At 40.3% G+C, this 14821-nt stretch overlaps 1 protein-coding gene across 4 annotated transcripts in view; it reads right to left on the reverse strand.

Moving 5' to 3' along the window:
* Nucleotides 1-14821, reverse strand: part of IGF1R (insulin like growth factor 1 receptor) — a 170221-nt gene that overhangs the window by 134125 nt on the left and 21275 nt on the right. For all 4 annotated transcript variants that reach the window (XM_065076665.1, XM_065076664.1, XM_065076663.1 and 1 more), the window contains exon 2: nucleotides 7622-8167. In XM_065076665.1, coding sequence (XP_064932737.1) covers nucleotides 7622-8167 — 546 coding nt within the window. The remainder of the gene's footprint in view (nucleotides 1-7621; nucleotides 8168-14821) is intronic.

Consider the following 14821-nt stretch of genomic DNA (forward strand, 5'->3'; position numbering starts at 1 on the left):
AAGCAAAAGACTTTCCTGCCTTTTTAATGCCACAAAAACTACTGCAACCGCAGAACAAGGACCTGTTTTTGTTGGGTTTGTTTAGAATCTTTTTAATTGTTTTGGGTTGTTGTTTTTTGTTTTGGTTTGTTGTTGTTTGGGTTTTTTTTACCTCTACACCCCTTCATCACACCCGCCTATCGTGACCTATTCGAACAACACTTAAAAGCTCGATTGGAGCGTTCAGTGATACATAACTTCCATTTTAGTGAAACAATCCATCTGCTCCATGTGACTCAGAGCCTGCTTTAAGAATGCAATACTGTTTAGGCCAACGGTTGCGCTGCACAAAGTGTTTTGTTCACATGCATTCCTTTGGGATGACAGAGCCTATCCACGGCCTGTAACGGTTGGGGCCTGTGGTTTTTTTTCCCTCATCCACTGAATGCTGCAGTGACTAAGCTGACAAAAATTCCTAGCCAATTATAAACCCACTTAAAGAGACAGGCAACCCCCTGCAACCTTCTTTTGCCATCCTATACGGAAGTTTCTATACATAGAAAAACATCTTCTCCTCCCAAGGCCTGCACTGATATAAAAGACTTGCTCCGCGCGCTGAACACTTCAAACATGCTTCTTAAATGGCATCATTTCCCAAAACTATAACCTTTAATCATCCATATATATCCCCCACACATCAACCACAGTGCAGGAGAGGAACAGACCCCTCAAGTGAGTTAGGCCAGTAAAAAGTTAGAGAAGCCATTACGGAAGGACGATGAGTATGCTGGGAACAGATGAGTCTCAACAGCTATACAGCACTATTTATTAAGAAGGGAACAGTTAAGCGCCTATAAACCCAATATGATGTTGCAACAAGGAAAAAACACATCAGGAAGGTCACACTGGTGTACAAACTAGAAGTCTGATCCACCTAAGAGCATAAGCTGAACAGTAACTAGCAACAAGGAGAACTTTGAGTTGCCTCTCGAATCCCTCTAAGCATGCAAATCAACAACCAAACTCCAAAAAACAACAGCCTTTCCAAGAGGGACCTTCAAGTCATGTGTTGAGTTCATTCTCGCCTACAATGTCAAGGGCTATACAAATGCATTTAATAATTAGCCAGGGCATCTGGTACTACGCTTTGGGCAGGTAAGTACAAGTACACTTTGCTCAGCAAGAAACAGTAAACAAAACAAACAAAAAACCGAGAGAATGGCATACAGTTTCTAGCTTCAAAAATCTAGATTATGGGCACCTCAGCCCCTCACCATTTTATGGTGGGCAAACTACTTGCTAAATCATTTTTAGCACTCGGCTGACAGCACATGCACATTCCATTCCAAACGCTGAAAACTTTGCTGGGGAGGGGGAGGAAGAGACAGTCAACAACTGAATCAGGCTGAGTCGAGCTCAGAAGAAAAAGGCAATTCAACCATCAGTATTAACACACTATTATCTGAGCATCTTTCTATTACAACTTAAATCTCAGAGCAATAAACAGATTTGAGAAGGAAATCACACTATTAGTGGGAAGGAAGGCTAAACAAAGGTTGTTTCATCAGTGTTTAACACCGAAAAACTTGTTTGCCATATGAAAACAGCTTATGCAAATGCTTAACAACAATTCATTCCTACATCCATGTGTGTTTGGGGAAGGAAAAAAGGAAAATTCAGTGCTCGCCTCCAAACCTCCTTCAGCCAAATTCAACTGCAGATCAGTTATCACAAAAATACTTATTTCTATACATTCCATGAAAATGGACAGCTGGGTGGAGGACAGATCTTTTTGGAGCCCCCGCCAAGACAAAAGGACTGTGGCTCAAGTTCCCCCCTCATTAGACATCCACAAACAAGCATTAACAGGCAAAGCAGAAACCCCCAGGAAAGCGAGTAACCCACCGCAAGCCAGACTCGGATAAGAGAGACCAAGAGAAAACTGTGCAAAATGCTAAGCCAGGCTGTTTGCCTTGTCGCTGCAACGTTTGCAAGAACACAGCAGAAACAGCTTTCTTATGGTTCTGCACTTGACATCTCCCTGCCATTTTCCCCTGTACCACTGCTTCCAGCTGCTCTGCAAATTCATCAGAAAATTGAAGTCATACATTACATGCAATTAACTATGCAATACAATAGTCTGTTTTATAAACAAACATTTGCCTGATATTTATCAATGGAGCCTGGAAGTCCACGTTAAGTAGGTTAACCGAAGATCTGGTTCAAGTTCAGATGCATCTTTAATTTCATAGATTTAACATGGTACTGCTGCACAAGAAGGTGACGCAAAAGGTAATTCTCTAAAGAGCCAGCAATACCTACTGTATCATTCCTCAACACATGGATTTACCCTCCTCATTATCCAAAACACCAGCAAAAGAAATACACTTTTCCAACAGCGTGGATGGTCACTAGAATATGGCTACACATCACCTGGTGAACACAAACACAGCTCTGGACGGACCAAGAGAAAACACGAGCAAGCAAATGCAAAATACAATGATTTGTAAGGAGAAAAGTGTGTGTGTACGTGCAAGTAGAAAAGACAAAAGTCTTTTTAAAAACCATTGGAATACTTTTAACTTTTTTAGTCTTTATTCCAAAAAGTGGGGAAGAGGTCTGAATTTTTAAAAGGATTTTTAAAGGTTTGTTTTGTTTTTTTTTAATCTGTGGCAAAGTGTCATTGATGGACCCAGTTAATTGCTTCAAGTCTTTTAATACTGGAAAATGAAACTCCAGATTTCAAGTCCTCTCATAAACACTACACATCTTTGTGCCAAAAGAAACTAGGAAGCCAAGATGAGTATTTAACATTAGCACTTAGTTTTTGGTGGCTAGTGCAGGCTGCAGGATCCTTCCCAGGTTATGGCATTTTGCAACAGAACAAAGAAAAATGGCAAGCATACATTTGTTTAATTTTAGCCCTTTTCTTAGAATATAAACACTGGTACAGTAATTAACTGCAGATCGGCCTAAACTGCTCTGTGGCCATTCCAGCTTACTAATTAAATATGCTCTCACAGCCATAATAAAAATTCTGGGAAACCTTTGGCTGAAGAACAGGCTTCTCAGGAGGAGAGCGCAAGTCAGGAAAAAACTTCATTCAGAATGAAAACATTAACAACGCTTCTTTCACGTGCTCCAGATTTTTTAACTCAGTGACACCAACTGTGCCTTTATTATTTATTTTTGTCTACCCTTCTGTTTATTCCTTTCAGGTGGTATTTATTTGCTGGGGAGTCTGTATACCAACCAAATGCACAAACAACCTGTCCATTGCAAAATATCTTCAGGTTTATATGACTTTTTTCTTTTTAAATCCAAAGGCAGGATTGACATTACACGGACTGGCTCACCTACCGTTATATTACAACAAATTTGCCTGCTAGAAGAATAAAGATTTTAAAACATGTTGTCCTCTGCTGATATACACAATTTCTACTATATTTCAGGTTTAAGAAAAACACACACACACAAACTTAAAAGCATGCAGATGTAATTTAAAGCAAAATAAGCACAATCTGGTTCGGCACCTCTGGCTCCCAACTTCTTCCTGTCTCTCTTCATGTCTACACAGTTCACATATGTTCAATATTTCACAAGGACAGGGGAATATAACTAATAGTCCTCAGAAAGGGGGAAAAGAAGGAGAGAAGGGAAACAGAAAATAAAACCTCCCAGCACACGGTTTCCAGCACTACTGTGCTGAATCAACAGGGAGCAGATTCCCAGATGGCACCCACTGTAAGCACCGCACAAGTCAATGAAGTTATGTCACACGATACCACTCAACTGCATTATCTTATGAGCTCCGTGTAAACAAACAGGAGCAGACTCCGAATATTTGTGAGAATACATCATGTTACTGTCTCCATATGTTTAAACATTTTAGTAGAAGGTACATATGGACCACTCTTCCCACCCACTGTCATTCTCTCCCTCCTGTTCCCCATTCCCATACACCGCATCTTTTCAGGACACTGTCAAACCAATTCAGAAAGGAATAAGGATACATTCTCATTAAAAACATTTTGTGCTTAGCTGCCATCTGCTTCCTAATCAGCCTCCAAATCCTCACATGCCTTTTCTGTGCTCTTCAGTTTCACACATTTGGAAGCTGAAAGGTTTCTTCTGTTGTATTGTGAAGCATAATCTACGTGAGCTATTGTTTTTCTTGTCAAATTCACCTCTTTTGAAGCACCTGTACACCACACATCTCATAGATGGATCACTGCTACTTTTGCTATTACTTTCCCACATAAACAGTTTGTCTAGTTCACTTCTTATGGCCCTAGCAAACACAAAATTGTCTTAGGAAGCTGTAGGTGGACTTTAAAAAAAAAAAAAATTAAAATTAAAAATATCACAGAGGTTATGGCAGATGAGGGATCCTGAACTTCCAAGCAGGCTTTCAAGACTGTAATTTAAATTGGGTTTCTGCAGGCTCACAGCAGCCTAGTGACTAAGGCAGCAGACCTCAGAACTTAGTCACCAGCACAAAGAATATAAAAATCAAAAAGTGTTCTCTACACCAACAGGCAAAGCAAGTGTGTCTCTTTCAAGATGTACAACAGGAACAGCTTTTCTGGTTCTCACACCAGCCACTGAGTAAGACGCAGACAGCTTCCATAAACATTTCTAGCGGTCAAAACCGCCAGGAAAAAAAAAGCCATAATCTTACTTGTATGTCTGGACGCTCAGTTTTTATCTTTTCCATCTCTACCTGCGCCCCAAAGCACAACCACCGATGCAAACAACTTCACTACTCTCCTTTTATCTCGAGGGACCTGCAAGCCAAGTGAAGTACAGCTGGCATGTGATGTGCCAGAAGAAAAGTAGGTGCAAGTCAGATGCTGGGGTGCCAGCCCCAACACCGCCACAGCTCCAAAGGGAGCAGACTAGGGAAGCTGCTGCCTTGGGGCATTCCAAGGTAAAGGAATGTGCACTACACAGAAACCAGGGCAGCAAAACTGACAGAGAAGCCACTGAAGCTTCACCCTGAATCTTAAAAAAATAAAAAAAAATAAGTTACGGGTTCTTTGTGGTTTGTTCTGCTACAGAAATGTCACTGGATTATTCTAAGTCAAACACAGCATATCCTTCCCTCTCTCCTCTCTGTGCTGTTCCTGTACAAGTTATATCGAAGGAAGCAGGGGGTTCTTCCTTTGTTTGTGAGCAAAAAGAAAAAAACCAACTTCCACTCAACGGCAAAACTAAACAGAAGCCAAGCTACTTGAAGTACTGACTGTTCCCACACAACATTTACCCACCAACTTGGTATCTTTCAGCACAAAACCTAAACAAGGACAAAAGAGATTTAATGCACACTCTTTCACAGAAGCAGACTAAAGAAAATAAAAAGGCATAAAGAAACCCTGAGTGATAAGACATTTTCAGTTTAACATTACTGTGACGCAAAAGGAGAATGTCAGGGTTAAATTAGATACTACACTAGAAAAATATTCCCTGGAAAATAACGCAGGTCTCCTATCTCTACTGGTAGGAAAATGCAGATTTAAACACTCAGAAGTCCTTGCTTCTATTCTTTTTCACGTCCTGTGTAATTCTGTTTTGCAAGAGTCCTCTCTAGACCAGGAGTTCATTGCCCAAGTGTCCAAGCAATCTCGCAGAATACGCAGAAAGCTTTTGAACAACTGCACTTGTTTTCCCTCAGAACAGGAGTGCTTTTGAGGGGTTTATTGTTGTTGTGAAGCTTGTTTGTTTGTTCTTATGAATGGCTGGCAAATTTAAAGTCTTATTCCTTGAAGTCAGTGGCTTATCACAACAGATTAAATAGGTCCAACTTTCTCGCTTTATATTGCTTGATTAATTCTTTATACTCTCTGCATCCTAAGATACTCTAAACATACATTCTTCCTCCACAGTGTAATGCTCTTAACAAGTCTTTCAAGGCTCATTTCCAATACTTGCTTTCTTCTTCACAGCCTCCCATGAAAGAAAGATGAAAGCACATAGGAAAATAAAAACATTACCTACACCCTTGCCTTAAAAGCATTGCCACCACAGTATAACTATGACCTCATCTTACTTAAAGAGATCTCATCTCATGTGCATTTGGGATCCAAATTATTTTAACATTCCCCTAGAAGTCAACAAGCTTGCTATTTTTGCCTAGTCCAAATCGAGCACAAAACGGAAAGCACGTAAGTTGTTACATCTCGTTAAGTAACACTCTAGTTACATCCATTCAAAGCACTGAAGGCGATAAGTTTGCAGAGGAATCACCTGGGCAAAAGGTGTTTTGTAACTCTGTTTTGTAACTCTGTTACAAAAAACTTAGGACTCACAGCAACACATGGTAAAAGAGCAGCACAGCCAACCCCCCTCACCTTGGACAAAAATCACAATGCCCCCTGGTAACAGGCTGAGGGATTTTGGACCAGCTGACCTTCAGAGGTCCCGTCAAACCCAAACTATTCTATTCTTTTCTTCTCTAGGAACAAACTTTATTTCCTGTAAGAATTATTTATAAAAGCTTAGCCCTGCAAATGCCTTTTTTCAGAGATATTTTCGGCACGTGTTGACTGAAATTGCCCTACAAAGTACTTGAATTTCAGCTCTAATTAAACATGCAGGCTTCACAAGCAACTGATGAGCCACGTTATAAAAAAAACAGGAGCCCGAAATGAAGGTAACCTGAACACAGCCCTCTTCCCATGTTCTCTCACACTCTGGTGTTTCCTATAGTTAGAGCAGCTCTGGACAAGACTGCAAGTGGAATTTAGGAACTGTTCCTCCCAGTGACGACTGCTTGTAATTAAGCTCTGCTGATATCACAGGGTTCAGCTTTCGTAAAGTTACAGGATGAACTCAAAAAGCCTGCCATGTAATCATGTTATGTGAGTAAACTATGTATTTGTTTACTCTATTTTTAAAAAGTGAGAAGAGATCAGGTTTTGTTTTTGCAAATACTTGCTATCAGAAAGACATAAACCCCGTCATACCAGAGAAGAACAAAACCAGCAAGGATAATTTCACCGAGAGTCAAGACACCCATTGACTCTTTGACACCATAAACTGTACTGGAGAAAAAAAAAATTATTTCAGGAAAAAAGTTCTTAGGTACAGAATTTACCATTTCAGGAATTTCTGAAGGTGCACGCCAAGGGAAGCAAAGAACAAAGTCAAAGCAAGTCCAGTTCACAGTTCTAGCTCGGCAATGACTCCGGCACATGTAACATCACTCCAGCAAGGAGAAGGAGATGGCATCTGACAGCCACCTCCTGCCAAACTCCTCCAGGGAGGTAAAACTGCTTCCAGCTTTGCTATAATGGCTTTAATTCAACACTTACTTTTCATCTTTTCCATGGGCAAGTAACCCAGAAAGTTTGTGGGGTTTGTTGTGAGGTTTTTGTTTTGTTGGTCATGGTTTTGTTTTGGGGTTTGTTTAGTTGTTTGGTTTGTATTTTGTTTCTTGTTTTTTTAATACTTTTTTTTTAAATCAAGTGAGATGATCCTTTACTGGTTAGAGAGGAATCTGTTTGTGTGGTATCTGGATAACTCGTTATGTGGACTACACACGACTAAAATAAAAGTTGCTAAACAGCTTAAAATAAACTCACGGAATTAAACCTTTCCTTTAGAAAGAGGTAACAAAACCACACAACTACTCAAATCTTACTTTTCTGGCAGTGGTTGGTGGTCCAGCAGCGGTAGTTGTACTCATTGTTAATAGAAGTCTTCTCGCACAATGGCTTCTCTTCCATTGTTCCTGGACACAAGTCTCCGCATTCCTTTGGAGGTTTATTCCCAACGATGTAGTTATTGGACACGGCATCTAGGATGAGAGACCAGTCCACTGTGGAGAGGTAACACAGGTCAGAGTTCTTCTCAATCCGTATGGCCCCGCGGGTTATGTTCCTCAGGTTGTGAAGCCCAATCTCTTTAAGATTTGTCATTTCAAAGATAACCAAGGCATAGTTGTAGAAGAGGTTCCTCCCACGAATGACTGTGAGGTTGGGGAAGAGATCGCTGAGGCTTTCCAAGCCGGCCACACGGAACAGCAGCAAATAGTCAGTGATGACAGTCAGCTTTGGGAAGCGAAAATTGCGGTAATCCTCTGCTTTAGAGATGAGCAGAATTTGAAGGAAACCCTCGATTACCGTACAGTTCTCCAGACGTTTCAGCTCATGGATATCATTGCGAATGTCAACATTTGGCCCGCAAACTGAAAATGTAAAAGGAGAAAAGGAAGTTAGTAAATATGGCATTTTTAAGCCTTTCGAAATCAGAATGCAATTAAGAGATTCTGCTGGCCGTAACATTTTTAACTTCTTAATTAAGTCACAGTTTCAAAATAGGAAATGAGTACTTAACTTACATTGGATATTCATCTCATTTAACCTATCACTATAAACACTACCAGGAGCAGCACAGAGATGCAAGCTATCTGTATTATGCAGCAGACAGATAAATATGGTTTTATTATTGCTACTGAAAAGAGCTACATTAGACTGAGGAACATACAGATAAACCACACGTATTTGCACACTCCAAATTATACCATGGCATGTGTGACCAGACCAGCGTTTCAGCCATATGAACTTCAAACAAGTCAGGTAATACATAGAGTGACCCACTGATTTAACCCCCAAGCTCCCTAAGGTACATGCACATAAAGAGGAACACTTTCCAAAAAATTGCAACTTATTTCTCAAATCTCTTTCTTCCCAGGGTCACAAGCCAAACTAGCCCCAGCTCTTAAATGCTCGTCTTGCAATAGATCAGCAACAGAACCAAATCCTTGGAAAACTGTTCAGCTCTGCCCCAACTGTGAGTGGCACGAAAAGAAAGTGCTTGGACTTGCAGCTAATGCACTGAATTCCTGTTTGTATGCGCCAGTGAAACAAAGTTTCACTGATTTTTGGCACCAAGATACAAGTTTCTTGAGTTCTAAGAAACACGGGATAAACTTATTTACAAGAACACAAGCATCACAGTGAGGAATTTCCCTTGAAAACAGTGGACTGAACTCAATGTGCTCTCAAGAAAACAATGACCAAAAGGATTATTCCTTAATAAAACTATATATTAGCTCTTTCCATATTAGACACATACCACAATAAAAATTGTAAAGGGGCTGCAAGAAAAGTCTACTAATAATGTAATAACTAGACACATAAAATGCACTTTGATGTAAAACAAAGAGCTACGAGTGCTGAGAGTCATTCCTGGAAACCCTCAGAGCTGGTCTTCTGTGGAAAACATGGAAAAAAGATTCCCTGGGATAGCAAGTTACTTGTAAGCAACCAAAGTAAAATGTCAATTTATTTAAGCAACCCAAAACTTAAATAAACCCCGAGCAATTCAATTTTGTGGAAAGGTTCTCTTTTTATGCATGCAAGGCTTAATTATTTTAACAACATCTTTTCCTCAGACAATATAAAGGTCTAAACAAACACTGGAGCCAAAAAACTTGAATTCTAACCCAGACAAATTGTCCAGAGATTCAGAAATTCTGCTGACAATAGAAAGCAGTCCTTCCATCCCACAACACTATCTACGGCTAATAACTTAAGCTAACAAAGGATCCAGAACATGAGCATGCTAAAACCACAGCAACTCTAATACCCAACGAGGACTTAGAGATTTTTAAGTCTTTAAAAGATTAAAGGACTTTCTTGTTAGAGAGACAATATAAAAAACCCCCAAAAAAAACAACACCACCAGAACAGGGTGAGATCTTTGTCAAAAAAACAGATGTTTTCTACAAAAACTATTACCTAATCTTCCTTCTGTAAAGATCCAAGCTGAAAACAGAGGCTGTTAAAATGTGACTTGCTGCACTAGAAGCAGTTATGGACAAGAAAGTTAATTCCCTATACCCTTAAAAACAAACCAAAAGAAAACCAACACCAAAACTAGTGGGCCAACTGCAACATTTGGCCATCATGGTCAGTGAAGACACAAAATGCTGGTTTGTGTATATACTGCCTACAGAACAAGGGCATCTGACTGCCTGGAACACATGTCAAGGCTTTAACTTCAGGAAAACACTGAAACAGGTGAACGGGTTGGTACCGCCCAGCTTCAGGAGTGAGATGGGACAGAGGGGATGTTAAAGAACGCCAAGATAACAGATTCTGATAAGAGATGTACTGGTCACATGCACAGAAGCGTGGCCTTCCCTCCTGAGTCTGTAGGACAGACAACTTCATCCCAGACTAAATTCTTTTAACAAGCTGGTACCCAAGTCTTGCTCTCAGCTCCCAAAGGTTTCTTCTGACAGGCCCACCCCTCCATCCACCCCCAGGGGACAGTGCCCCCTGCCCAAAGCACAGCAACATATTTACACATCAACTTCGGGCTTTTTTTTAGAAAAAGGCAAGTTAGAACATACAATGTTTTTCCAGTTAAACTATTTTGGTTTCTGCCTCTACCTGCCGGCAGGACAAGGTGAACAGCATGGTTCCTGTTATGGCACAGCAAAACCAGCAAAATTTATTTTACTGCCATAAAATTTTAGAAAGCCTAACTGCTCCAAGCCCTTTATTTTGTTAAAGAAATAAAACTTGCACTTGCACTGACATTTTGTAGGCACGGTTCCAGAGTGATGGGTTTAAAAACAGCTGAGTTACAATACCCTAAAGAACAATTTGTAAGAAAAATGGCAGCAACTGTTAACTAAAGCATTATATATCTGTTCGTGTGTCTACTCTGGCGCTGGGCTTTAAAAAGTCGTATGGCTTTTAGCTTTATGTTTGTTTCAGCTTGAAAGTTACTTTATTTTAGATACTTAATGCTTTTATAAATCAATGATGTTTCTAGAACTATATGGCAAAAGTATGTACTCACTTGCCACAGTTATGAAACATCACGCCCTTCATACAGAAAAGGAGAAACTCCAGTGGGCTCTAATGTTAGAAATGGATGACAGACGAGCGTGCTGTTGACGTGTTTAGGGACTTATTAGTTCATGAAGTGAGTTATTTTTTTGCAGACCTTCATGCATATAATGAGAACTGCAGAGACCCAAACATGAAACAGGACAAGCATCTTGGTTCACACTGACATTTGGAAAAAACTGTTCCAAATAAAGCAGATGGATTTTTTTTTAAGAGATTTCTGTTTCAGTTTGCATTGTTCACAAAAATTAATTATACCACAGTGCATCATCTTTTTCTCACGTTTTTCTCACTGCCCTGAAAAGGATTACATGAAAAAACAAATTAATCAGAGCTCAAAGGCAACTACAATTTCCATTTGGCTGTGCTGTGTTTTCTTGGGATCCCATTTTAGAGAAAGCTTATACGGACTTGCAGTATAAACTGCTCTGTCAGACAGAATGAAGTGCACACAAAATGCTCTTTAGACCATTTAACAGTTTTTGATATTCCAGCTTATAAAGCTTATTTAATATGACTAGTATAACTTACCTTTTTTTCATGTTCACTGAAACTGGAAATTAACTATCATGCATTTATTTTACTAAGAGAACAAAATGCAACATTTGTTTATTACGCTGCCCTAATAGTTCTGGGTCCTGGGTAGATTATGAACACCCAGGATAATTACCAGCCAAATTCATGCTGCTTTCATTCAGTTGCTTACAAATTTCCAAGCATTTTCCTAAACTGCCTATCATTTCTCAGGCTTATTCTAAACTAAGCCCCTTATTCTAAGTGAGAAACTGAGTTCTTTAAAGAACCACTGGGCACACACAGATCAGGCAGGATAAAGCAAGGCTGTGTGTGACACAGAGTACAGTGATCCAGTGGCTGCTTCTTGACCTTAACTGTGATTTGCTAAGGCTCATTTTGATCACAAAAAGCATTTTGATATGGAGAAGAGCCTTGACACCTCGAGAAACACCTGCTACTTAATCATCATCTATCATCAAATAATCATTTACTGCACGCAGCAGGTCTTTATTCTTTTTATATATCAACTAGTTATTTCAGGTCACTAGCTGCTCCTAAAAGGACTTGGCTGCTGCCCTTCAGTGTTTTGAAGGAACTGTTCTCTTTGAAAAATGGCATGCTACAAACACAAATCAGCAGAAAGCCGGCTGTTCGACATTCAGACTATAATACAACTCCTGCCTGCTACAGCATGTCCTAGCTGTACATATATTCATAGCAGTTAATTCGTTATCAATACTATAGCATTAGAGGGCAGGATTGACAGTTCGCACTGTCACTGTTTTTAATAAGAATTCATTTCCTACAAGGAACCATTTCATTGTGGTGCAGCTCTTGCTTCCAAATTTCATATTCCTCCCAATTACTCCATTTAGAAGTTCTAAAGAAAAACAACTGGTTTGGCTCTTCTTGAAGAATCCCACACATTTTACGCCTTGCCTTTGGCCCTTTACGTTTTTGGGTAACATTAAAAGGTCATGCTACACTGGATGGTCTCAGTACCCTCTCAACAAGCCAGAAGTTAAAGATGGAGAAACCATCAACTATCTGGCTCTCTCAAGACCAAAGAGCCTTGGACAAGGCAGCTCAAGTCACCAGTCAATCCAGCACAACCCCTTCTCAGGTCTAGGTAAGGCCTTTTCAACCAGACTTTGCCCAGCAACAGACACTTGCTCAGCCTGTGCACTCATCTGCATCGCTGCAGTGAGGATCAGGACAGACCGCTTGCCATTAATGTCTAACCAGCAATCTCGAAATCAACTCCCATTCACCTTTCTCCTGGTTTGGGCACTCCTGGCGCCTTCCCAAAGCCAGTTATGATTTCTCTTTGTTTCCCCTCTCCTGACTTCAGTGAAAATTATTTCCTTTACTTCAGAGTGGAGACGCAAAGCTTTATCTTAGATGAAGATTCTGGATAGCTTTAGCTTCTCCATTTAAAATAAAAAGTATCCCCTTACACTGGTTGCTGAAAGAAAACACTTGAAGGTGCAGAAATTGTTGTAATTCTTTATTGTCTTCCTGCCCAGGGGTTAAAACAGCCATTTTGACGACAAAGCCTGTGATCCATGAGGTTCAAAAGGGTTCTATTAACGAAGAGCATGAGGTTACTCAACTTCCCATCTACCCTGAAATTCTGTACAGTAGTAACAAGTACAGTATGTTACCATCAGCGCTGCACGATTTCATAACACAAAGAAGGAACTACGAGGCTTAATACAAAAAACAATTGTGGCTAGTTCTACTTTTAGAGAGTAGCTCGCTCACATCACCACAAGAAAACTCTCTCACTTTGCCAATAATGGCTCTTTCTGAGCACACCCCACCCCGATGAGAGGTCTGCTTTCCAGACAGGTCCTGCTGCTCTCCGGGCAGCTCAGAGCCGATGTCAACAAACACGGTGATGCTGCTCCCTCCCAAACTCCTCTAATGAAACAGCCTGGACCACATCACCCCCAGTAACATCAGCCCAGAGCCCCAGGTCTTCCAGAAGATCAGCACATCTTTCGCATAGTGTTGTTATTTATTCCCAACAGAGCCACTTCCCTGTCATCATGTGTCTTTTCATTTTAATCTGTGTCAGGTCCTTATTAAAAAAAGTCCAAAGCAGCTACTGAATGTGGCTGCAGTCCAGCAGCGCTCATCCAGATCCATCACGTGTGCCATGATTTTTAAGGCATCTCCAGAGTCACCATTCCTCTCATAACAACAAAGAACATGTTATTGCACTGGGTGGATTTAGATCTGCATAATGATCTGTATATTGACATGTTTGCTATATGTTGGATCCACTCAGAGCAGCTGTCTGGCACACTAGAAGAAAAAAATGCCTTGCAGATACCTCAAGGTTAAAGAACTTTGGCTTATGACAGCAACCTAATTTCCATGTTATCTGAAAAATGTGTTTGAATCAGGTTAAGAAAAAGGAACTGAATATATGATAAAGCCCATCAGCAGAATTCAAAGGACCCTCTTTTCTACATGAATACAATTGCTCAGAAGAGAAGCAGAAGGATGTGTGGAAACAGACAGGTAATAGTCTGAAAGTGTTACGCCCATACAGATTATAAACAGGGAAAAGTAAAACTTGACCTTAACCTCAATCTTACTGCTAAGTATTACGCTTGTTTTGAGAAAACCATCAGGACTGTCACACAGCCCTGAAGAAGAAAAATCTTTAAGAGTTCTCATTCCATCATCATTGAACAGAGAGGCACTGCAGCCCATGGTCTGGTCACAGGCCGAGTTTGTTCCTGTAGCTTCACTCCAAGTCTTGGAAAGCAAAGGTAAAAAGACTGAGAAGGCACAGATTAGCAACCACAATTTCCCTTTGAGCCCATGAAAAGTTTCAGCATAGTTGCAGCATCACTAGATGCAGAGAAAAAAAAAAAAAATTACTACAGAAGTCTAAGGATTCTTTAATTGCATACTATGCAAAGGAGAAATTAAATGTGGAGTTCACAGAAATCAGTTGTTGGAGAGATTGCTTATGACACTTTACATTAACACAGGATTCCACCACCCACTGAGCTCTTGGTTTTGCCTTAGTAGTGACACTATGAATGGAATATATATTTTAGTGTCTTTAATGTACTTACACAACCTCCCACAAAATTTCTGTAGTCTCTAAGCTCACCTATCCTGCATGTGTCACATCAATCACTAGATCTCTTCCCAGGGAAGCCAGCTTCTATATTACCTCTTGGGATGTCAGAACCGGTAACAAGCAGGGAACTACATTTACACGACTTGATTCAAGCTGTCTCCCTAACCACTGAACTACTCCTCTTCATCAAATACGCTACATAAACTGCTTTACATTTACCAAGATTTTCTGAAGTGACATCTCTCTGCATAGGAGGGTGGAGAGAACAGATAAAAGGCACCCCACAATCCATAAAATATCAACCATTTTAGCTTTTGTTAAGCAAGTCCATAGCTGAATTTCAACTGCTGCAGTTCTA

This window comes from Columba livia, chromosome 11 (genome assembly GCF_036013475.1).
Source record: "Columba livia isolate bColLiv1 breed racing homer chromosome 11, bColLiv1.pat.W.v2, whole genome shotgun sequence".
Classification (NCBI taxonomy): Eukaryota; Metazoa; Chordata; class Aves; order Columbiformes; family Columbidae; genus Columba; species Columba livia.